This window comes from Furipterus horrens, unplaced genomic scaffold, assembly GCF_987537825.1.
Source record: "Furipterus horrens unplaced genomic scaffold, mFurHor1.1.pri manual_scaffold_5, whole genome shotgun sequence".
Taxonomy (NCBI): Eukaryota; Metazoa; Chordata; class Mammalia; order Chiroptera; family Furipteridae; genus Furipterus; species Furipterus horrens.
This window is the reverse complement of record NW_028327175.1, coordinates 568,750-592,729: the sequence shown is the minus strand read 5'-3', so window position 1 is coordinate 592,729 and position 23,980 is coordinate 568,750. Positions and strand designations below refer to the sequence as shown.

Below are 23,980 nucleotides of genomic sequence, written 5' to 3'. Positions count from 1 at the left end.
CAAGTCTACTGTAGCAGCCTCTTCAACTTTTCATTGGCGAAGTCTGGAAATCACTTAGCACTTAGTAGATGCCTACTAAATACTAGTACAGTTCTATTAATGGTATCACGACAGTGAGGCAAACAATTTGGTGGTGTAGAATATCCAAGTATAGTTTTCAAAAGTTGAAGATAGGACTCAAATATATAGAATGAACACATGTTACAACCTGATCATTTTTTAGAAATGATTTGCTTTGGCTTCCATAACCTGACTCTTGAAGATTAGGTTACGTGACCTGACCCGAGTGTCTCAGCTGGCTTTCCTTTGTTCTGGACGGGCTGGGCGTGGTGGGCGCAGACGGCGCGGAGGTGAAGCGCTGCCCGCAGTCGCCGTGTGTTCGTGCCGACCTGCTGATTGAGGACTTCCCAGGCTGTTAGCTAAGCTATTGCGAAAATGCAGTATTTTTAAAGTTAAAAAGAAAGTTTATGGATTTGAGGGAGAGAGAGGGAGGGAGTGGAGGGGGGAGAGAAACATTAACATGAGAGAGAAACCTCAGTCGGTTGCCTCCCCGTAGACGCCCTGACTGGGGCTCAAACCCGCAATTTAGGTGTGTGCCCCGACCTGGAGCGGAGCCCACAGCCTCTTGGTGTGCGGCCACCACCCGCCAACCAGCTGAGCAGTGCTGGCCCGGGCGGAAAACACACAGTAAGTGTTTCTGGGGGGAGGAACTGAGAAATTATATAATAATTCCTCATTTTTCAGTGTATACATTTATATTTCTCTGGGTTTGTGGCGTTTAATTCAAGGGGTTACATAATACAGTGTTCTTACTATATATTTTTATTGGTGAAAGTCATATCAAATGAAGTTATTTTAGAGTACAGTTCAGCGCCATTTAGTACATTCACAGTGGTGTGAAACCGACACTTCTGTCAAGTTCCAGAATGTTCTCAGCATCCCAAAGTAAAAGTCTGTTCATTTAATGGCCACTCCCAGTCATTCTTCTCTCCAGCAGCTCCGGACAGCGGTCAGTCTGCTGCTCCTTTCTGCATCTACCCGTGCCAACACGTAATTTTTTGTGTTTGGCTTCTTTCACTTAGCATGTTTTCTTAAATACTTAAAATTTTTTTTAAATTTTTATATTTTTAAGATTTTATTTATTTTTAGAGAGAAGGGAAGCGAGGGGGAAAGAGGAGGAGAGAAACTGTGTGGTTTCCTCTTGTGCACCCCCAAGTGGGGACCTGCCCCACAACCCAGGCTTGTGCCCTGACTGGGAATCAAACCTGCTACCCTTTGGTTCGCAGGCCGGCGCTCAGTCCACTGACCCACACCAGCCAGGGCTAGCATGTTTTTATTTTTTTAAAGTATATTTTACTGAGTATACTGTTACAGTTGTCCCACTGTTTTACCCTTTGCCCCCCTCTGTCTGGTACCCCCACGCCTCCAGCAATTTGCGCCTCCCCCCGCCCCTTTAGTTCATGTCCATGGGTTCTGCGTATAATTTCTTTGGCTTCACCATTTCCTATACTGTTCTTAACTCCCCCCTGTCTACTTCGTTCCTACCTATTATGCTTCTTGATCCGTGCACCATTTACCCATTTCTTCCCCTTCCCCCTCCCAGCTGATAACCCTCCAGATGATCTCCATACCTATGTTCTGGTTGTTTGCTTAGCTTGTTTTTTTAGATTCAGTTGTTGATAGTTGTGAATTTGTTGTCATTTTAATGTTCTTAGTTTTGATCTTTTTCTCAAATGTGTCCCTTTAACATTTCATATAATAAGGGCTTGGTGGTGGTGATTTCTCGCTGGATGATGCTCCATGGTCAGGTAGACCAGTTGAAGTTGATAGTGATCCAATTGAGACATTAATTGAGAACAATCAAGTAGTACTGCACAGGAGACAGCTTAACATACTAAAAATATCCAAATCAGGCGTTGAAAATCATTTGCACCATCTTGATTATGCTAACTGCTTTGATGTTTGGGTTCCAAATAAGTGAAAAAAAACCTGGGCTATATTTCCTGATGCGATTCTCTACTCAAACGTAAGGAAAATGCTCCGTTCCTAAGACAAATTGTGATGGACAATGAAAAATGAATACTTTATAATAATGTAGAGTGGAAGACATTGTGGGACAAGTGAAATGAACCACCACCAACCACACACCAAAGGCTGATCTTCACCCAGGGACAACGCTGTGTACATGGTAGGATTGGAAGGGAGTCCTCTATTATGAATGAGCTCCTTCCAGAAAACCAAATGATTAGTTCCAACAAGTACTGCTCCCAGTGAGACCAGCTGAAAGCAGCACATGAAAGCATCTGGAAGTAGTCACCTGGAAGTGCACACTCTTCCATCAGACTTCACAAGACTTCAAGTTTCTTTGATAACCAGACAAAAGCTGTCATAGCCGTACTCACCAGACACTGCATCTTTGGCTTTTCGTTTATTTTGGCTTTTACCAAATTCTCTTAATGGAAAAAATTTTAATTCCCTGAAAGATTCTAAAACGCACCTGGAACAATTTTTTGCTCAAAAAGACAGTTTTGGGAAGATGGAATTAAGTTTCCTGAAAGGTGGCAGAAGGTAGTGGAACAAAATGGTGAATACGTTGTTCAGTAAATAATTGGTGAAAATGAAAAATGTCTTATTTTTACTTAAAAGCCAAATGAACTTTCTGGACAAATCAATGTGTAGGCATGATTTCCTTAGAGAACTCTTTTCACCTTTTTTTTCCCCATTTTCCTGAACTTCCATTCTGCATGTGCTGGTTGGTGTGCATGGTGGGGCCCCACTGGTCTCTCAGCTCTGCGTTTTGTTTTCTTCCTGCTCCTTCTTCCTGCAAACTTCAGTGACCTATTCAAGTCTCTGATTCTTCTACTGCCTCAAATCTGCTATTGAAACTCTCTGCTGATATTTTCATTTTGATTATTGTGCTCTTTGATTCCAGAATTTCTCTTTGGTCTTTTCTGTAATTCCTATGTCTCTATTGATGTTATATTTGTTGAGACATTGTTCTACTGGTTTCCTTTAGCCCTTTGTATTTAAGACAGTTGAGCTCTGTTTCATCAGAGACAGTTCTGCTCATTTTTTTCTTGTGAATTGGTCATGCTTTCTTACTTCTTTGCATGCTTTATTTATTTTCGTAGAAACTTGAATGTTTTGAATATTGTAATTTGTAGACTGGAAATTGAATACCCACCCCCCCGCCCCAGTCCTCATGGTTGCTGCTGTGGGTTGTAGTAGAGTGTTCATTCGTGTTCATTCAGTGAGTTTTCTAACCTATTTTTGTAAAGCCTGTATTCTGTGGCTTGGGTAGTCTCTGACCCATAGCTTGTGGTCTCCTAGTGGGGTTATTTTTGTTTTGTTTTTTAAGAAAAATGTTTTAATGAAAAATTTTAAATTCAAAAATTTCATGAACAAAACATAGAAGTTGACATCAGGATCAGTATATTGCTTGTGTGAGGTTTGCAATTCCTCACAGCTGAGACAGGTTGTAGCCCCTTTTTTTCCTTTTCACTTTTTTACTGAACTTATTGGGGTGGCTTTGGGTGCTGTAGTTATAGGTTCCAAGTGTCCGATTCTGTGACACGTCATCTGTCTATTGTACTGAGTGTTCACCGCCCACGCGAAGTCTCCTCCCGTCACGCTTTACCCCCCTCCACCCTCAGCGGCAGCCCTTCATGAGACTTGGGTGGACACGCGTTGGTCACAGAAAGCCGATCCAGTGCGGTGCCGTCGCGCTTGTGTTCCCACTGCCTGTGGCACTGGGTTCTCTGAGCTCTTGGTGTTCAGTTAGGGTTCCGTTGCAGATGCGTGATTGGAGCCTAAAAGGAATTTAATAAGTGAAATAAGTAAATAACTGCCTTCACCTGTTGGGGCATTTCTTTAATGTTGAGCCACACCTTTTATAACTGCCTCGGCCGTCGCTTCTTGCTTTGGCTGAACCTAAGGGACTATCCAGAGGTGAAAACCTAGGGTTTTCAGGTTTTTTCCTGTGCGTGCCTCTTGTGCTGGGCATTCGTGTGGGTTTCTCAGTTACCTGGTATAAGGGAGTTTGCTGTGATGAAATGATTTCCCAAAGAAATTCTCTCCTGGCCTCCCTCTTAGGCTTCGGGTGTGCCGCTCCCAGGCAGGGGACAGTTCGTGCCTTACAGGCAGGGTTAGGTGAATGCTCCCTGCGTGGTCGCTTTTCCTTGTTTCCTCCCAAAGCAAAGGCACGTGCTTCTTGTCATTCCTCCTGTAACCCCCAGACATGTTTACCCAGGTAAATGCACTCCGTGAGTAAGATCTGCTCTGCTTGCTCTGACGCCAGAGAGCAGGGTCCCACACTGGGTCTTAGAGATTTCCACGGAACCAGGGACAGAGAGATGGGGTCAAGGGCATGTAAAAATGCCACAGAGCCTCTCTGCCATTTTAAAGTTTCTTGTTTGCCTGATTGCCATAAACCTTTGGCGTTTTCAGAATTCTGACATCGTTGACTCTTGACAGATTCTGTGGAGGGACAGGCCCTTGGAATTCCTATTTCAACATTTTTGTTGATGTCCTTCTTGTGTCTTTTCTTATTTTCAATGTTCAGATTGTCCCTGATTTGGCCAATGGGAACCCATTGAACCTGGTTTCTGTGGCCGTTAGGTATTTCCCAGTCGTCATTTGAACAGTTTCCTTCCTTTTTTGCTACAACAAAATATTCCAGGCTTGCTTTGTCATCTTTTTCCAGCCTTGGAATCGGCTCTTCTCTAAAAAGTCCTGGTTTCTTTTAGTGAATAATGGTTTATTAGAAGCCAAGTCTTAGATGTTAAATATTCTCATTTCTGTTGGAATGTCACTGCTCAAGCCCTTAAGGGAACAGAGCTTGGGGTGGGGGGTCCACAAACACAAGCAGAAGTATTTACCTTCATGTTGTGTATGAGCATTAGTATCTTAATGCTATTACTCTGTGACTGAGTTAGTCATCTTATGACACAGTTCAAACCCAAAGCATTCTCTCTAGTTTCCTCCCTTCCCATTATTAGTTGCTGCCACTTTCGACAGTATGAAGCTTCCTCCGATTGTTCTGAGTGTATTACATTGATCGTTCCCTGCACATCACCACCCTTATGTGATAGCAGCTGCCACCTGCCCGTGAGCATGCCTTTCTCTCCCTGCTTCGTTTCTTGACTTCCTGTTGTAGCTGCGCCCTCCCCCACGTGCCGATGGCCTGGCTGTCCTTCTGCACGGTCGCCCCAGCTCACCTGCTTTGAAACTGATATCCTGTGCTGGGCCACCCTCTCATCCGAGCTCTAACACCCGGTCTGAACCCCTTGGCTTCTTTGTTCTGCCCCATATAACGGCTTATACCGAAACTGGAATAAGGATGGCTCACTTTCTAAATGAAATCTGTCAATATGTTAAACTAAGCTTAGGCTAAAATAGTCCTCAGGTTTATGGTAAAGAACACTAAGGATGAATGTCAGTAGTTCTTGCCTTAATGAAGGAATGTCAGAAGTTTCACTAAGTGTTTGAAAAACTTAATGTTATTCTAGGATTTGAATGCACACAGTCTGGTAGTAAAGGGCAGTTGTCTTTTAAAAATATTTTTAAATCTTCACCCGAAGATATGTTTACTGATACTAGAGGAAGGGGGTGGGGGAGGAACATCTGATTGGTTGCCTCCCATATGTGCCCTGACAGGGGATCGAACCTGCAACCTTTTGGTGCACAGAACAGCACCCCAACTAACTGAGCCACCTGGCCAGGGCAAAGGTGGTTGTCTTTTTATAGCTTTAACAGCGTTCTGGTTGCTAGGGAAATAGTTGTCATCTCAATTTTAATGAAGAGGGGAAACTGAGAGTCTGTCAACTTGTGAGGTCTTCCAGCCCAATGCCTGGTTGAGCTGGTATGAATTTCGGACTGTGGGACTCTAAAGCCATCTTCTTTTTAAAAAAGTCTACTCTGCCTCTAGTTAGAATGCCTTAGCTGTTGGTTGATTTTGGGTGTTTTTGAAGGGCTTTGTGATTTTTAAAGCTTATCTGAAATATGAACTATGTTAACAGCCATAGTAAGTTTTGATGCTCATTCTGATGAAATCAAGTTGAATAAGTTTTTTATTGAAAACGATTGACACAAAATTTGGTGGGTTTAGAAGTAAAATGTTACAAGAAATAAGAAAAATCTTGTTTATTTGTGTCCTTTTGGCCAGAGTATGTTGTTTTGCAATTTGAAGAACTGTATTTGGACTTGATCAATGACCTAGGGTTTCTTTGGTCTCCCGGAAGAGGAGGTTGCAGCTGCTTCAGGTTAGGGGGTTGATAGATTGTTTTGGGAGGCTCTATTAGGTAGAATCAGGATTTGGGAACTCAAATGCCTTTAGTCTCTTTATGTCAAAGTGGCATCTTTTGGGGCAGCGCATCCTGGTCTTGCCACACACTGTGTAAATGCCATCATATCAGCTAGTGTTTGCTTTTTACCTTTTTCAGAACATGAACACGCCTGCCATTCACTGTTGATGCTTTATTCTTTTAAGACCTGGATTCAAATTAAAATTCTTAAAGACATTGTAGAAACGCATAGGTGATGTTAGTGGTTGTCTCTTAGCGCCAGTGTTCAGTAGTAACTTTGCACTTAACCATCATTTTGGATGAGACCCTGTTTAAAATCATAAGCTTTAAGTTATTGGTTAATTTAAGTTCTCTGGATTTCCCTGTGAATTTTCATTTGGTAGAGGTTATAATTTTTCATTCCTGTTGAGTTATTAGAACTATAATCTTAAGAGTTTCAACAAAAAGTTGAGAAACTAACATTCCATCACAAACAATACAAAGCAGTTTAGTATTTCGCTTCATCTCAAAATCCTTCATATATCCTAAAGCATTTTAGATATCATTTTTATTTTAGAAGACTTAAAATGTAACATAAGAAAGTAGTAGAATTAGACTCCCTGATTTTTTACATAGTTCATTTTGATTAGGCATGCTCTTATTCAAATTGCATCAATATTTTTTTCTCCCTGGCTCTCGTGAGCATTTAGGATTTAAACATTTACCATAGTGGGTTAATTAGTTATATCTGTATTTTTGTATCTGGCCACTTTTAACCTGTCTTTTTGAATAGACCAGCACAGTTTGGGATAGTTCAAGTAGAATATTTCTGTAATAGCTTGAGAATCTTTCAAAAACTATTTTAGGAAATTTTATGATTTAAAAATAGTTATGGGCATAGCACTTATATTTGAAAGAAGACTTTTGCAAAGGAAGATTAACAGGTGGTATCGATCATTTTGTTTTTAAATTTTTTCACTGTTGAAATTATTTGTAAATATAAAGCATTTATTATTAAACTTAGATATTTTGATGTTCTGAAAATTTGATTTCTTGATTGACTAATAGTCTAAGCTGTATATTGAAATGAGTACAGTTGCCCACTTGGCTTCAGCCTTATTTTAAAAACACTGGATTTACTATGTTTAGATTGGGTTGGCAACTTGCAAGTTTTATTGATGGAATTGAGAGAGGATCCCAGAAACTTACACTTAGTATGCAGAGAAGTAGTTGCTAAGACACGGGAGGTGGGGGAGTGGGGGGTAGGTTTACAGTTATTTTGTATGGAAAATAATAGATAATAATATGAGAATAAACTCGTGTTTCATGTGATCACTACTGTAAACCTACTTTTGCCCCACCTTGTGTTTAACATAGCTACTCTGATGATTGTAATAAAAAACGCCTTTTACTTATGGACATTTTCAACCATTCATGTAAGTAGAGAGAGTATTTATACAGCTGCTGGCACCAACATTTATAGACACATGGACAGCGCTGTTATAGTATAAATCGATTGAGCATTCCTTGATTTATTTTAAAGCAGATTTCAGCTGTATCAATGTTAATTGTGAAGATGTCAATGTGTATCTTTTATACCATCATTGCACTAACCGTTCTGATATCTAAAATGATCAATTTCTTAATGTCATTTACTATTCAGTTCATGTTAAAGTTTTTGATTGTCATACTTTTCATTTTTAAGGGTTGGTTGATTTGAGTAAGGATCTGTATATATAAGGCCCACGCATTGTATTTGATTGCTCTGCCTATTCAGACCATTTATTGGTTGAAGAAAGCAGATCGTTTGAGCTATACAACAGCTCGTGATCTGGGTTTGTTGGCTTACTTCCCTCAAATGTCCTTTAACTTGGGCTTTCTACGTCGAATTTCCTGCAGGTTGGTAGTTCGATCAAGTTTCACATTCCATGTAGGGTGGGGTTGAGAAGGCACCCCAAATGGTGCTCTGTGATCCTCTGTGACACCTGGGGACATGGGGTGTCTAGTCCATCTGTGATAAGGCTATCATACAATAATTTTTTAAACAAGCTTTATTGAGATACCCTTTTCACAATACCCTTTTCACAATAAAATGAACCAGTGTGAAGTGTACAGTCTGATGAGTTCTGACAAATGGGTATGTCTGCGTAACCATCACCACAATCCTGGATCATGCCCCACGAGCTCCGAAATTCCCTCCCCCGTGGGCCCTCTACCCACTCCACTGGTCTAGTTTCTATCACTTTATTCTTGCCTTTTCTAGATTTTCATTATAAATGGAATCTTAAAGTAGTAAGATCGTTGTAATTTAAAGGAGGTACAGAATAAGATAATTTTGGCCGGGGGCTACAGGTCTAATTCCTTCCATTTTTACGACAGGGACTTGCCATGAGGTGTTGAAGCCTTGTTTCACTGAGTCGGAGAGACTGGACCTAAATGGCGCAGCATGACTTTGCTCCAGCCTGGCTTAATTTTCCCACCCCACCGTCGTCAACCAAGGTACCCTCTTGCTTCCTTCTCTCCTGTGTCCTTCTGCCTCTTCCCTTCCCGTTCACACCGCAGCTAACGCAAAGGCCTACTGTTCTTGTGGAGACAACTTTTTGTATTACTGTCTGTTCATATTTATTGGTTTTTATTATTTAAAACGTCAGTTTTTAATATTTGACCACCCTATGAAACCATTTACTTCCAAGTTGTCTTTTGCACCATCAAAGTGCCACACTGTTTCAAGCCATGTTGGATTACTGTCGCGTCCGATAGTTTTTTTGTATTATTTTTCTGATAACTTGCCTTGCTTACTTTCCTGTAACTTTATTTTTTCTTTTTGAAGTGGAGGTTTTTGAAGTCTCTCCATATAATTGGAAGATTTGTTTTTTATATAATCAATGAGACATTTTGAATGGCACATTACTAATTCAGGAGTGATGAGGACTTTGCAACAGTTGTTACATATCGGGACTTGCTGATCTATGAATTGTTCATTTTACTAAAATACCAGAGTAGTTTATATGAGGGACCTTGGAATTGGTTAGTCAATTTACTCAGCTTACTAACCGCCGTGCACTTCTTTTTCCCTGAATGCTAACAAATTGAGAGGCGGTCTTGATCACCCGCTTGCCTTTTAGTAAAGCTCTACCAGGTGCAGGCAGTATCATGGAACAGTGTATAAGACAGCTGTCAAGGGGATAAGTCTATACTTTGGAAAGTTGTGGGCTTGTTAATCATAATAAATTTGTCCCGTACTATGTTGAAAAGCTGCACTGGAGTGACAGAATCCCTAGACAGTACAATTCAATGTTTGAAGATTGATCTTACTGGTCATATCAGCTGACCTTTTTTGAAGACATTGAGTCTCTGGAAGGTTAACTGACTTGGCTGTTGTCATGTAGTTGGTGTGAGCCTAGGTTAGCGCCCAGGAGAGCTTCCTTTCTGTGTTCTTGGTAGGGCTCATTTTTGACATTCTGTAAAATGATGACACGTCCCGTAAAATGACAACATGTCCTGTTTCCTGTCCTGTGGGAGAGGACTGAAGTTGTTAGGGGAACAGAGACGTCTCCTGATGAAGCCACTGAGATCACTCTGTGGTTACAGGCCCTCTGTTCACTCCTTTTCCTCTTCTGTGTGGGTTTCTGGAATTTTCTAATTTTCTCCCCTCGGCTGCGCCCATCTGTCCTTTCAGTGGGTTCATCCCCCCCCACCCGCCAACCCCACCCCCGCTTACTTTGGAGGTTGGATACTCACGAATTTCCTGCTCCCCTCTTACTTCCCTTTTCTCTGTTATGAGTACAAAGACTTGTTTTCATTTTTAAGCAGGTCACTAAAAGTGATCAGCACCTGGAAAGTTAGTTGGAAAACATTATAAAGTTTGAGAAGAATTCTTCATTCAAATGTTAATCCGAGGTTGACAAAGATTGACTTTTGTTAGTATGGTGAGTCTTTCCTGCAGCCTTGGAACCTGACTGGGACCAGCATACAGGAGGCCCTCAGGCATGGCCACAAAGATTGTTCAGGGGCTGCTGAGTAAATTCTCAAGTGTTGTTTACTTTAAATCTCCAGGAAGTGGGGTAGAGAGAGGAAGAGAAACATCGATGGGTAGCTTCTCATAAGGCCAGCCACCGAGATCGAACCTGCAGGCCAGGCCTGTGCCCTGACTGACTGGGAATTGAACCAGCGACCTGTGCTTCCCAACCGAGCCACACCAGCCCAGGCCAAAGTAGTCTTGATAACACAAACGCAGCTTCTAACGACTTTTCAGAAATTTTATTTTCCGTGACTTCTTATACCTTGTCCCTTACTTACTTTTTCACCTCAGAATCACTACTCAGAGCCTCATTTATCATTTAACCTCTTGTTTTCTGTTGGTGCCCTTCTTACTTTTAATCTGAATAAGTGGAACAAATAATAATTGCTGTTGGGTTCTTTATTTCAGCTTATTGACAGTCATTTATATGTTTGAAGGGTTGATGGAAGGATCTGAACGAAGGGTGGAAGGATTTTCAGAGCCAGCTGCACCCCAGGGGTTTTCTGAGTTGTGTAGGGTGGTAGCCCCATCGTGTGGTGAGATTGTAAACTGCAGCGATGGGACCCGGCACAGGCTGTTGCTGTGCTGACGGGGACCCAGGAAGAAGTGAATTCCATGCCATGTTTCTGTGTGCCCATAGCAGTTTTAAAAGTAACACTTCTTATGAGGAAATACTGAAGAGAGATGGCTGTAGATACTGAAGAAGTTAGCTCCCTTTTTAGGGAAGCCTCGTTGCAGACGTCGCGCCGTCCCCTGGTCTTACCTGAACAGGTGCAGGCAGTGGCGCTCCGTTAGGCTCAGGGTCCTTCAGTTGTCGCGGGGGTTTGAGGAGGACAATGGCGGGCCGGTGGCGGTGAGCTGGGGTGGGCGGTGGGACAGAGGAGGGAGTAGGGGACAGTTTTTCTCTTAAAACAAGAATAAAAACATGGAGGCTGGCCGTGCGGATTTAACAGGGACTGACGGTGCCGTCTAAGGAAGGGACACACTGTGCTGCTTGGAGAAGTTCTCCGTGTAAATTGCAAAGGACTAACCACGCAGTTCACAAGGAGGCTGAGAATCCATGAGGTTCTGGGTTAAAAGCTGGTGGACCCCGTAACACAGACGAGGTCTCCCCAATCAGGATTGAATGATTGGCAGCTGCTGGTAAAGCTGAACTGTGTTTAGAAAGTAGGGAAACGTTATCTCTAACTTTTCTAAAACTAGCCTGGTTTGGTGGGGGGAGGCAAGGATACGTGTTTGTGGGTGTTTTAAAGAACATAAGAGGTGATAGCAGAAATCCGCAAATAATTAGTTCTGTATAACTGTTAAATAAGCAATTCTTTTTCTTTTCACTAAAAAAAAAAAAAATAAAAACATGTTATGAGATTCTGCTACAGCCAGTACATTTTCATATTTGTGTTCACTGTCCTGTAGTTTTTTCTGTGGCTAAAGTGTAGCAGCCGTGCTTTATTGATCCTTTCATGGTGAAAGCCATGTCAGGGAAGGTGTGGGCCGGGCAGCCTGGGAGCCTCGTTTACGCAGACTGGCGGTTCACTGGGTGGAGGCTTTGCTTACTGATTCAGATGCTCTAAGGAATCCAGAAAAGGGATTGAAATGTGTAAGAGGGAAGGGGGTAGAGATGGTCTCCTTGCTCATTGTGATCTCTTGGCTTGCGTGCCAGTCACTGTGTGGACACTTCATGTGAAGTAAAGAGGCTGGTACGCTGGTTTTCCTTCCTTCATTTGCAGGTGAGGGTCTGGGGTTGAGGGGGGTGAGGAATCTGTGCGGAGGGCTCGAGCAAGGATAGGGGTCCAGGTGTCCCGGGCTTTAGCCTGTATCAGTTCAGGGACTTCCTTTCCCTAATGGTTAGGTAGCAGACTTAATTTTCAGAGGTGACATACCGCGATGCTTTTACACATCTCCCAGAATGTGTTTTTATCCTGGTTGAGTAAACCCATTGAAATGGCCTTTTTTCCCTTGAAGGACGGCATCTCCAGTACTTCTGGAGAGTCTGTACACAGAACTGTGTAATCTTTTATTGGGTATGTCTGCATGAGTTAATTACCTGTTAATGGACTAAACTGCAGGAATATTCGGTAGGTGGTGCCTAATTGCTTTTTAAAGAAGTTGCACCAATTTATAGTCCCATCAATTTACAGTTGCCGTCAGTGGTGACAATATTGGATGTTTTCACATTTTTTAATTTTCGTGAAGTTGGATGAAAAATGGTAGTTAATTTTTGTTAGGAACAGTTTCTAAGAACTGCTTGTTCGTATCCATTTCTTGGCGATTTGTAATAGCTCTTTATATTAAGGGATTTGTTTGCCATTAACCCTTTGAGTGCCATGCGTAATGCGAAATTTGGATCAACATGAGAAAAACTATCAATATATAACCTGAGGTGCAAAAAAAGAGACCAAAACATAAAATACGAATTATTTCATTGTTATTTACATTTATAGCCATCGAAAAAAGTCACTGGGAGCGATGCTGGCACTTTTGGATTAATATTGAGCATATTTTTTTTACGGAGAAGTGTAAAGAAAATTGAACACTTACAAACTACCCATGTTAGCCACGTCTTAATATTTTGGCCGATTAGTGTTATCTCTTGGAAATAAAGCATTGTGTAGTTGAAGTCCATTGTTTACTTCTCCACCGTCCTTTGTTTGGTATTCACTTTTCCCCAGAGGTAGTCTCAGTGCATGTTCTTCTGTTACTACATACGTGGGTGTCAACAGTGCTATTCTCCATGTTTAAAAAACCTGTATAATGATTATCATTTGTTGCATCTTCTTTCTACATTCGTTCTCCCTTTTGAGTTTTTTTCCGTATGGATATCTGCAGACTTAGTGTAATTGTATGAAGCCCTGTGTAGTATTCTGCTTTGTGCGTCTGTGTACCACATTGCATTTGTCCACTCAAGTTCAGATGGTTTGTAACTGTAGGTTACTGTAGAGACCACTGCATTGAATATTCTTGTAATATCTCCTTGCGTCAGAATTTTCTTGGTCAGTGCTCCTTAAAAATATAATAAGGTAACCTGGGGATTTTGTTAAAATGCAAGTTCTCATGACGGTAGGTCTCAGAAGAGTGATGTTGATTTTGCCTGTCTGGACCAGGCTTCAAGTAGCCAGGCTCTAACTTCGAGTCTGGAGAGACGTGGCTGGGTCTTGCTTAGATACCGCCAACCCCTCTTCCATGTGGTGTACCAGGTTATACTCCCGTATGTGGGTGGTAGCGTTTACTTTACACTGTTGCTAAAATTCTCTCAGATTATCAGGGTTAATATTTTTGCCAGTCTTTGTTACAAAATGCATTTTCACTGTTCTTGGACATTGGGTTCCATTTCTGTGAATTCTTTATTTCTTTTGCATTGCTTTTTCTTTTTTCATACTGGTTTAGGAAATATATGGAAATACACCCCCACTCCCCCGCACACATTTGTATGTGTAGATATGTCATTTTTAAAGTTTTTAAAATAACTTATTTTTAAGTCTTCATGTATTTGATTAGATGTATTCAAGTGCCTTATATAGAGTACTTCTTGCTATTTTTAAAAGCTTTCTTAAGTCTTTGTTACAGATAACCTTATTAGTATTGTATATAGCATTCTTGATTAATTCTTAACGTGTAATATCTTTGGGATTTTTTAAATATGGACAAACATTTGTTCACTAGTATTATCATTTAAAAAAATTTACCTTTTCATTCCTGTTACTTGTATTTCTTATTCCTCTTTTACTGTGCTGGCTTTGTGTCCAGTCTGTGCGTGTCTGGGGTTTCGTCCTCCTTGCAAACGTGTAAGCTGGCCTTGGTGGAGGCGGAAGACCTGAGGTTCCTGGGTTAGAGACCAAGGACTCTGTCACTCAAGGCACAGCAGGCAGCATGAGCATGGTGTTGCTACGGGCTCTGTGTGCCCCCGACTGTTGGGGGTTGATGTGGAGGATGCGGGTGGACACTGCCCTTGCACTGAGTGGTGAATCCATCATATCTGTAAGAAGCCTGCTCTTTGTCCTGCAGAAGGACACGACCTGCTGAGTGCTGCTTGCTGCCAACACGACCCTTAGCAGTGGGCCACGCAGAGAGCAATCGAGGTCTTGCATTGTTGGCACACAGGAGTGCTCAGGGGTCCCCAGGCCCCTGGCGGGTTGCTGCCTCAGCAGTCCACTCCTTAGCCCTGCATGCTCTCGGCCAACTTGTATTGTCACACGATTGCCAGCCTGTCAGCCACTCTGAGAAAGCTGACAGAGGCACGAACCAAGTGCACTTAACTTGTCTTAATAAATAACATTGGCTCAATAAATCAAAAACCCAAGCAGTAGGTTGAGGGGAGGATTCAGCCAACTGTAAGTAAGTTTCAGGGGCACCAGTAGATTATGTTTTTAGCCCTCAGTGTATGATCTAAGGCCACTCTGTTATTTGGTGTCATTACCTATAGTAATAGGGGCAATAGATGTCAAAAAGCAGCCCCGGTCCTCATTAAACGACATCCTGTGGCTTGTTTTTCCCCTATACAGACATACCACCTGAAAGGGACACAGGTCACTTTACTTGGGATTTGTTGTTAACCTTGGTTTGGGTCACTGTTACGTCAGCGTGTTGAAGAGACATGGATGGTGTCCCCATATCTGGCATACCAGAGACAGCGTTTTCCAGCCTTTCCTCTCAGGCACACACCGACTGAGCGCTGACATTCTGTGGCACTCCAGAAAAATACATCTTGCCGATCTGACAAAACATAGATATACTTTTGATTCATTCACGCAGGACAGTTGTGTTGGCTGTTGTCATTTTTTATTTGACAGTCTTAAGGGAAAAGAGATCAGTGTCCCTGACTAAATGGTCAGTTCTGCATGTTTTCAATGTCTTGTGGCGCCCTGGTGAAAATTGCTGCTCTAAGACCATCGGGTGCCAGGAGCGTCATCCGCATTTTCGTCTGTCAGAACGGAACACGCTGGTGCAGGTGTTGGTCCCTCCACAGTCTGGGCTGCTCTTCAGGCGGGCGCGGCAGAGCAGTTCAGGACTGTCCACCCCGGGAGCAGCCCTGACCTCCAAGCCCGTGGGCAGGATGGCCGGTGAGGTGGCGGGCCAGCGGTGTCCAGCTGCTGTGTGGGGCTGGCTCTGTCCTCCTTCCTCCCTGGACCTGGGTGCTGGGGTTTTAGCTCTCCCTCTGCAGCCGTGACATCTCTGCACCCCATTCCAACAGCTTGGAATTCACTTAGAAAAACAATCCCTTGCTCCCAGATTTTCCATCCAGAGCAGTCGGATGTGATGGGACAGGGCCTTGTGTGCACCTTGGTCCTGTCGGCCACTGTGGGGAGGGTTTGGTGAGGAGGGGGCTCAAGGTGGTCCTGTCTGTAGGCCTCAGGGCCACGTCAGCCCAGCAGCGCACACCAGGCGGCCAAGCCAGGTTATTTAAATTCTTAGGTTCCTTTTTCCATGCCATTGCCCTGAATGCTGGCCTGGCCTGGCTTGCATTTGCTCTTAGGGGAAAGAAACATCCTGTCCAGGGATAATCAGGCCAGAATCCTGAGTTTTTAAAGTAGGTCTGTGTGATCTCATAGCTCCTCACTTCTTTCATCCTGATCAGGGCCCAGGAAGTGGCTGGGGAGATGGCCTCTTTTGGCTACGCTGCATTCATTGACTGAACTGTTTCATTACTAAGGTGTGTGAGGAGACCATGTAGAGTTACAGGTTGATCTGGGTTGAATTTGGAGGAGATGGTTAGCATGCTTGACAGTGCCAGGTGCCCATGGACAGGAGGGAGTGTGGCCTGTTGGCGGTGACCTTCTTGACCGAAGATGACCCATTGGGTTATTGGTTATTGGACTGTTAGTGGTCTGAAACGCCAAAAGCATGACATGGATTAATTTCAAGGGTCACAATAGGGGGACGAGAGTTAGCCGGTCAGACTGCAACAGCGACACTGAACTTGGAAGTTTCAATGGGGTGAGACGCCCTTGATCCCTGCAAGAAGTGGTCAGAGGCTTGATGCAGCCCCTGGTGTGAGGCAGGCCGGCTTTTGGCAGGAGTCACAAGTTGGCAGGCAGCGGTGCCTTCCGCATTCAGAAGGTAATGTCTTTGACCTGTTAGCCTGTGGTTTTCCAGATGTAGACAGTTTGACTAGGCCATTAGCAATAGCCCAAGAGTCAGAAAAATATAAACTGTCTAGGCCCTAAGGATATAACCTGAGGCAAGGGCCACAGCCCCCATTTTGCTGCATTGTGCTCACGGGCACTCACTTGGTCTTCAGAGTTGCTGGGGCTGGATGGCTGTTGCCACGCAGCAGACCCGTCATCTTGTCACTTGGCGGAGCCATCAGTGAACAAGGCCCAGGCACTTGGGGGACCTGCTGTGATTGGAGAGCCTTATTGAACCAGGGGCCATGACAGGTGCAGGGAGGCCACTGAGGTTTACCCAAGAGGATAGTTGCCTGCTGTCCATGCAGAGCTGTGGTGTCCCTGGGGCCAGGCCGGCTGCGCCCTGGAGCTCACTCCCTGTAGATGGCGAGGAGCCCTGGGCTCTTCTTTGCTTAGTCCTTTGTTTCAGGGCCTTGCTTTTGATTGCAGCGCAGCAGTAGGGCAGGAACCCTGTCCCCTTGCAGAGGAGTGTGTGTGTGAGGGGGCACATGTCTGGCAGGTGGCACCATGGGGGCTGGGAGCCGCCACCCCTTCAGCTCCCTCCCCGTGGCTGCGTTCTGGAAGCCTGGCGCACACCTGTCTACCTGCGACACTCCTTGAGTGGGAGGTCTTGAGTGTGTTTAGAACAAGCATGGAACACGAGCACCAGCTGCACGGCACAGCAAAGCACTACACTGGCCTGAAGCCCCACCTGCAGGGTCACTCACGTTCCCCTTTCCTGTTGCTGCATTTCCTGTAAGCTCGAGTCCCATTGAGGCACTGGGCACCTTTCCCTGCTGTAGGGACAGGAACTAAGGAATTGAGAGTATGCCTGTCAGGGCCGCAGTCTGCACGTTCAGGTGCAGCTGGGAATGTGGGAAGTGCAGGGTGCAGGGAAGACTGCCCCTTTGGGGATCGCATGGCTGGCTTGGAGCCTTTCCCTCCTCATGGCTCCTCTGCCAGGGTTGGTGTTGCCCCCTTCTGTGCACCTCCTGGCTCCGCAAACGCCCAGGCACCGTGCTGCTGCGTGGCTTTGCCCCACATCTCTCATTACTGTTAGTCACCCCTGTGCTCAGTAGTGTCTTTCCATCATGGGAGTGGCCAGGACAGTGATGTGGGTGCCCGCATCCAGCAGCGCTGTAGCACTGTGTCTCCTTTTCCCTGAGTTGTGCATACTCGACTTCTTCATTAATGCAGCTGAGGGCAGTGTGGTGGGGAAGTCCCTCCAGGAAGCTGGGCTCTGCACGTGCTTTGCTCCCAGCAGGCAGCAGCGTCTCAGCCTTAACGAGTGTGCTCCTGACGCTCAGTCTCTGCCCTGCATGCCCTCATTGCCGACACTGTTCAGTTCCGCGTTGGGGACTCCTGGTCTCTGCAGCCACGGCCAGAGCACCTTTCGTCTGGGTCCCCGTGTCCTGGCGGGATACCCCTCCTTCCTCCCGCACACAGGGGAGTCACAGCAAAGCACCCTTTCGGCACTTTGTTTCAAAGCCTCCCTTGCCATTGGCTGCTAAGCAGTGGGGACCCTTCCTCCCACTTGCCGCTTGGATGAGAACAATTTGCTACAGATCCTGGACAGTCTCCTAAAGTGCCCCAGGCCAGCCCAGACCCTCAGTCTCCGCGCCCCCCGCCCCCAACCATGCTAGCTCTGCGAGCATCCCATCCTTATCCCCAAAACCTAGGATCTGTGCAGGGTTTGGGTTCGTTATCCTGCTTCCAAGCCTAGCAGACAAGTCTGTTATTGTTCCATGGGTGCAGGCCGACAGCACGGGACGGTCAAGGACTGGGATCTGAGGAAGCAGGGAGCTGGCACCAGAAGCCCCGTGGGGCCGTGTGGGAGGGAAAGGCCCAGCTGTGTGTACCTGGTGGGTCCCCTGTCAGTGAGGAGCTCCGCGCTCTGTCCTGGAGGAAAGCATTGCGTAATTCAACCCAGAGAGGTGATCAGGGCGCTAAAAAAAAGTTTTGATTGTGATTTTATATTAATGGCTTAATATGGGGGAAAAAACCCAGCAACTTCCATAAATAGTTTTCTTAATACACTTCTGAGTTTTAAAAATAGTTTTTACACATTTCTCTTGATCAGTTTTTAAACATTCGTTTTGGGGGAAGAGGAATTTGGATATAAATCTAGAGAACTTAAGGTAGAACTATAGCTTCATTTGCCATAATTAGTCTCATATTGAAGAAACCTTGAGCTGTCTTAACTGAAGCAGCGTGTGGTACAGAGGGAGCATTTTGCTATGAGAGAGGCGCGCCTGGTTTCGCCTTGTTTCCCAGACACCGCTCTACCTTCAAGTTCCCGGGTCAATAGGTGTTGCCGCTCTTGTTTTTGCTAGGTAAAAGAAAATAGACCTTGAAAATAACTACAAAGTCTTCTTAACTGTTTAAAATTCTTGGAAATAAATCAAGCCAGAGAGTGTTAGTTCCATTTAAGTTTTACATGTAGGTTTACCTATACGCTTATACTTTGTTTTAGTCGTCACTGAATTTTGAGAAGCATTCTGAAAACTTTTCATGGACAGAAAGTCGTTACGATGGGAACCGTCGACGGCACAACTCTTCAGATGGCTTTGATTCTGGCATTGGACGTCCTAACGGAGGTAAAACTTGCTACGGAATGGTAGGATTCAAGGATAGGTTTTTATGTTCTTTAAGGGAAGTTTTGATTGTGGTTCAGTCTTTAAGCACAACCATCTTCTTTGAGTTTGTAATACTTCTCCATTGGCCAACAAGGTAACTTCGGAAGGAAAGAAAAGAGTGGATGGCGTTCACATGGAAGAAGTGGAACTGAGACCGTGAATCACCGCGGGGGCTACCACGGCGGGGGCAGCGCCCGCTCTCGCAGCAGCGGCTTCCATTCTGGGAAGGGCCAGGGGCCGCACGAGCACAGCGTCCCCGACAGCGACCCCGGGAGGAGAGAGGACAGGAGAGAGGACAGGAGAGAGCACCGGCAGTTTGAGGCCGAGGATTTTGTAAGTCCCTTGTCAGCGCAGAGGCGGTCTCTGCAGGTGTCGGCCGCGGGAGGCTGTCGCATGGCTCCTTTCCCGCTGAGACCCCACCTGACGGGGCTGTTGTTTAAGCCTTTTTGTTTGTAATTCTCCGCTCCTGTCCCCTCCTTCTGCTTATTCCTGAGCCTCACTCACCATGTGGTCTTTTAAAACTTCTGATAAATTTGTGTTGCTTTATTTCTGACAAATTTAAACCATTTCTCTTAGATATAATGGCTGTGTTTAGTGGCTTATTTGCAAATGCATTATCATAATATCTTTAAAAAGCTATTACATTTTTGGAAAGAATATTTTATCAGTACATTTTACTTAGATTTTCTCTCTTAACACGTGATTATTCATGTATGACTCGTAAGTTAATCCCAGGATAGCTCTCCTTTCTTTCAGCTACTTTCTTTATTCAGAAGGTTTTTTTGTGATCAGGGAAGGCAAACTAATTGTTAGCCTAGGTCAGATCTAATTAGGAGTACCAACTCCATTACTAAAACCAAGCGTGAACTAATTAGAAACAAAATTTTCTTAAATTTTTTCCCTGTTGGTAAATCTCACCATGTGGCTGGCTTATCTAAACCCTGTTTCTCAAGTTACCTAAAAACTGATGTCGTGCACACCGATTTACTAGTTCTCGTGATCCATTCCTGGGAACTTATTTGTGTGTGTATTCATTCTTCATTCCAAATCCATTTGTTGCTCTTGGCCTTCACAGTACATGGGTGAAAAAGATAGGCAAGGTGTCCCCACTGTTACCGAGTTTCTGTTCTCTTGAGAACTTTCAGACAATAAAAAGAAAAAATAGTATCTTGCAGAGAATTTAGACAGGAAGTAACTGAGTAGCTGCTTTGGGTTGGCAGCTCAGGAGAGGTTTCTCTAGGGAGTGTCCTTGAGTCTGGGACTGAAGGAGCGGCTTTGTTAAGATGGGGGCCGGGGGGGTGGGGAGCTAGCCCCGAAGGTGGGAGCGAGCTTGTCATACATAAGGAAGGAAAGTTGGGCCAGTGTGGAGTCAAGAGCATTAGACCAGTATTAGACCAGGTTCGAGAGGCAGGAAAGGGTTTTAATTGAGAAAGATTGTTGTCTGTAAGGGAAAGGATTTTGGTTGAATTTCAAGTGCAGCAGGGAGCCTCTCTGGAGGGAAGTGAAGTCCCAGGATCTTAGTGTCTCTGAAGGCGATTCCAGTACTAGTCAGGCCTGAGTGACTTTCCGTGAGAGCAGGGAGTCCGTTTAGGATGTGTGGCAGTTCAGGAGGAACTGGTGACTTGCTTGGGTGGGTGGCTGTGACAGGAGAGCATCCATGTTTGGGGCTAGTTTGATGCTGGGTTGGTTGGAGGGTGGAAGTGGGAGGGAGACTGGGCAGATCGGATTTAGGGCAGGGGCGTGGCGAGGGAACGAGAACAGCAGGGATGCTTCGGTCCTGGATCCAAGTCTGTGTGGGGCACTGTGCTTTCCCATTTCTCTAGCCCTCCTTTTCTACTTGCTAGTTAGCATAAAATGGAGTTTTTATACTACAGACAAACCAGGAGTGATAATAGTGTGCTCTCATAGTGCTGAGAAGATTAAATGAGTGATATAAGTAACATCTCTTACAAACCAGTGTCGGACCCATAGCAAACATTCCCTAACCCTAATTGCCGCTGCTGTTGTTATTACTACTAACAATTATTCCCCACCCCCACTTGCAGGATGGGGGGCATCAGCTCTTACAGTCCTAGAGTGGAGTACAGACCCATAGTCTGATACCTCGTACCAGCATGTTTTTGAAAAAGCGTGTGTAACCTCTGCTAGGGTCTCCTTGTGGTGCCCTTGGGAGCTTTCAGTGGTAATGTCCGCAGAGTGTTGTTAACTCACTTTTGTGGTGATTAAACTATTTGTAATAGCATCCATTTTATGCAGTACATGTTAAGCACCTTTATGGCATGGCACGCTGTGTAGCCAGGCAATATCGAAAATATCTGATGTAACTACTGGGAATTTAGGGTTTCAGATGGTAAACATATCTAAAGATTAGCTTTAGGGTACGCGTTCAGTGCTCAACTCTGTTTCTTTCCAATATTGGGAGCATCACTTGTTTAAGTAAGAATTTGCGCTTTGCCTGGAGAATGAGTGTGTTAACGAAAGCATCGGGTAATGGAAACAGCAGGAGCTGGGGGAGTTTGATTTTCCTCCTCCCTGCCCTTGACCTTGCACTGAGGACAGTGCCCAGATTAGTACAATGGCTGCGCGCTCTTTGTGTTTGCTCTTTTCTTTTTTTGGACACCTCCCTTGTTTTTCCTGACTAGGAGAGAGTATAGATTGTAACCATTTTAATGATTAGCAGACTAAGCTGAAACTTAGGTTTATGATTATGGTTAATTAGCCTTTAATTACTGTGTCGATTATGTCATTAGGTTTTTCTGTATGATTTTGAGATTACTTTTAAAAGGATTTATTTTTTTTAATGTCATCAGTTTAAACATCTTTTTGTATTATTTTGATTCCAATTTTCTTTCAGCCGTCTTTAAATCCTGAGTATGAGAGAGAACCAAATCAGAACAAGTCTTTAGCTGCAGGTGTGTGGGGTAAGTAATTTTTGATCTATCTTTGAGGTATAAAATGCTATTTGTAGGTTTTACTTCTGTTTTTAAAAATACATAGGCTAGAATTAAATATTCTCTTTTAAATATGGTTTGGTGTGTTAAGTTACAAAAATGGTAGCACTTTTAAAACAGGATATTGGGGATTGAAGAAGAGTTTGAGTAGAAGTAATTGACTTGCCCTTGTTTGTACCTTTAAGTAAACTCAGCTGCGCGCTAGAGAAACGGTCCTAAGTTAATGTTAGTGAATGGGTGTCATTTTGAGAGCAGCCCAGGAATCTAAAGAAAAGACTTAGTTTAAATTAATTTTTAGTTTTTCAAAGTCGAAAATTTAGTTACCTGGAAAGATAAGTACTCTTCATTATAGTGACATAAGTTCAATCATTTTACCTATGAAGATGGTTATACATAGAGTATTTAAATACAGTTGTATGAATCTGCCTGTGGAAGTGTAGTCTGTGTTTGAAATTATCTGCCTTTTTGATTGTCAAAGCTTAATGACAGTTTTTCTGGTAATGACTCCCTTTTCTATTAAACTGCACTCAGTATCAGTTAGACAGCTTTTTAAAGATTTAAGTGAAGTTTAAAATAATGGAGAAATTCACAATAAGATGATTTGATATCCGAAAAATAAAAGTAATTATTTGATACTAAATTCAAACGTGATGTATTCACTTTGGAACTTGTACACGTGTTCATTTATATTTTTCTATTGAAAATCAACAACTTGCCAAAACAGAAGGATTGTGGCTTCTGACAGCGGAATAGTCCAGCAATCAAGGCATTATTTTAAACTTTGCCACTTCCTGTGCTGTTCTTTATTGTAGTTACGGGGTGATACTCTGGGGAATTATTTTGTTTTCTTTTGATCTCCAGATTTAAGGGTTTTTTTGAGGGTGGGGGTGGGGGAGGTCAGACACTTGTTAGAACCATGTGAATGGCATTGTTTTTTCTGTATTGCAAATTAGTATTTCTACCACTCTCCCCAGGCCTACACGCCCAGACACACACATACCCAACCAAAAAAATCTCCCAAGCTCCTCTCTTAGGTATGTTTCCTTATTATTCAGTTTTTCTGGGAACAGCTGATTGCATAAGAATATAGAATCGCCTGGAAGATGTTAAATAGAATCTCTAAGAAATTAGGAATAATTTGGATTTGATTAGAATGAAAGTAAATAAAAGGTCAAGAATGTCAGCATTTGTCATATAAAACTACCTATTTGATACTATTGCTATTGATCCTTGGTGAACTTAATAATTTTAGAAATGATTTAAGGCAAATACATCTTTGAGAATTTCAACAATGCAGTGTGTTAATGTGAAGACTGTGCTGTCTCAGGGCTGGTGCAGGAAGGGTTTTGAGAGCTGGTTGGAAAGATGTTTAAAAGGAAGATGTGCTCTTCACTGTGTCTTAGGTAGACTAAGAAGTATGTCTGCGTTAGGGAACAAAGTAAGATTAATTGTGGCTTGGTTAATTGTTAAATTCCCAGTGCTTCCCATAGCAATACGATGAAACTTCCATCCTATTGCATTTTATTATTCCTTTCTCACTTTGCCCGCCTGGGTTCCCAAATACTGTTTTACCCTTTGCAACATTTAAAATAGCTGTTATGTTTCCGAGGAAGACATGAGAGAAATTTAGAAAAGACTTCAGTAGAGCTTTTCTAGTGCTCCCTCCTTCCAGGTAAGTAAAAATTTAATAATGGAAATGTAATACGTATTAAAAATAAACTAGCTTGTCCCTGAAACACTCTGGTTATAGGTCAAAAAGAGCCTAAACATAAAATCCCGATTGAAGAAACACCTTGTGGGAAAGTAGTTAAGCTATTCAGAATGCAGTTACGTAAGGTGACTTCCAGGGGAACCCAGTTAGGTCTGTGAGGGACGCCTTCCTGCTGCGCATGGCTGCGGCCAGTGGGGCGCTCTGCGCTCTGCCGGGGGCTCCGCTGCTCAGTGCTTGGGTGGTGCCTCCCCCGTCCCCTCCGCGGCCGCTCCCTCACTG

The 23,980-nt window shown here is 43.8% G+C and overlaps 1 protein-coding gene and 1 long non-coding RNA gene across 3 annotated transcripts in view; both read left to right on the top strand.

Moving 5' to 3' along the window:
• LOC150008081 (uncharacterized) overlaps positions 1 to 23,980 on the top strand; it is a 597,743-nt gene that overhangs the window by 47,231 nt on the left and 526,532 nt on the right. The window lies entirely within an intron of this gene.
• The window catches only part of GPBP1 (GC-rich promoter binding protein 1), a 60,308-nt gene that overhangs the window by 22,429 nt on the left and 13,899 nt on the right, over positions 1 to 23,980 (top strand). The window contains exons 2-6 of the mRNA XM_090276102.1: positions 8,661 to 8,780; positions 18,877 to 19,000; positions 19,134 to 19,372; positions 21,894 to 21,960; positions 22,965 to 23,024. Coding sequence (XP_090132228.1) covers positions 8,718 to 8,780; positions 18,877 to 19,000; positions 19,134 to 19,372; positions 21,894 to 21,960; positions 22,965 to 23,024 — 553 coding nt within the window. The 5' untranslated portion in view covers positions 8,661 to 8,717. The remainder of the gene's footprint in view (positions 1 to 8,660; positions 8,781 to 18,876; positions 19,001 to 19,133; positions 19,373 to 21,893; positions 21,961 to 22,964; positions 23,025 to 23,980) is intronic.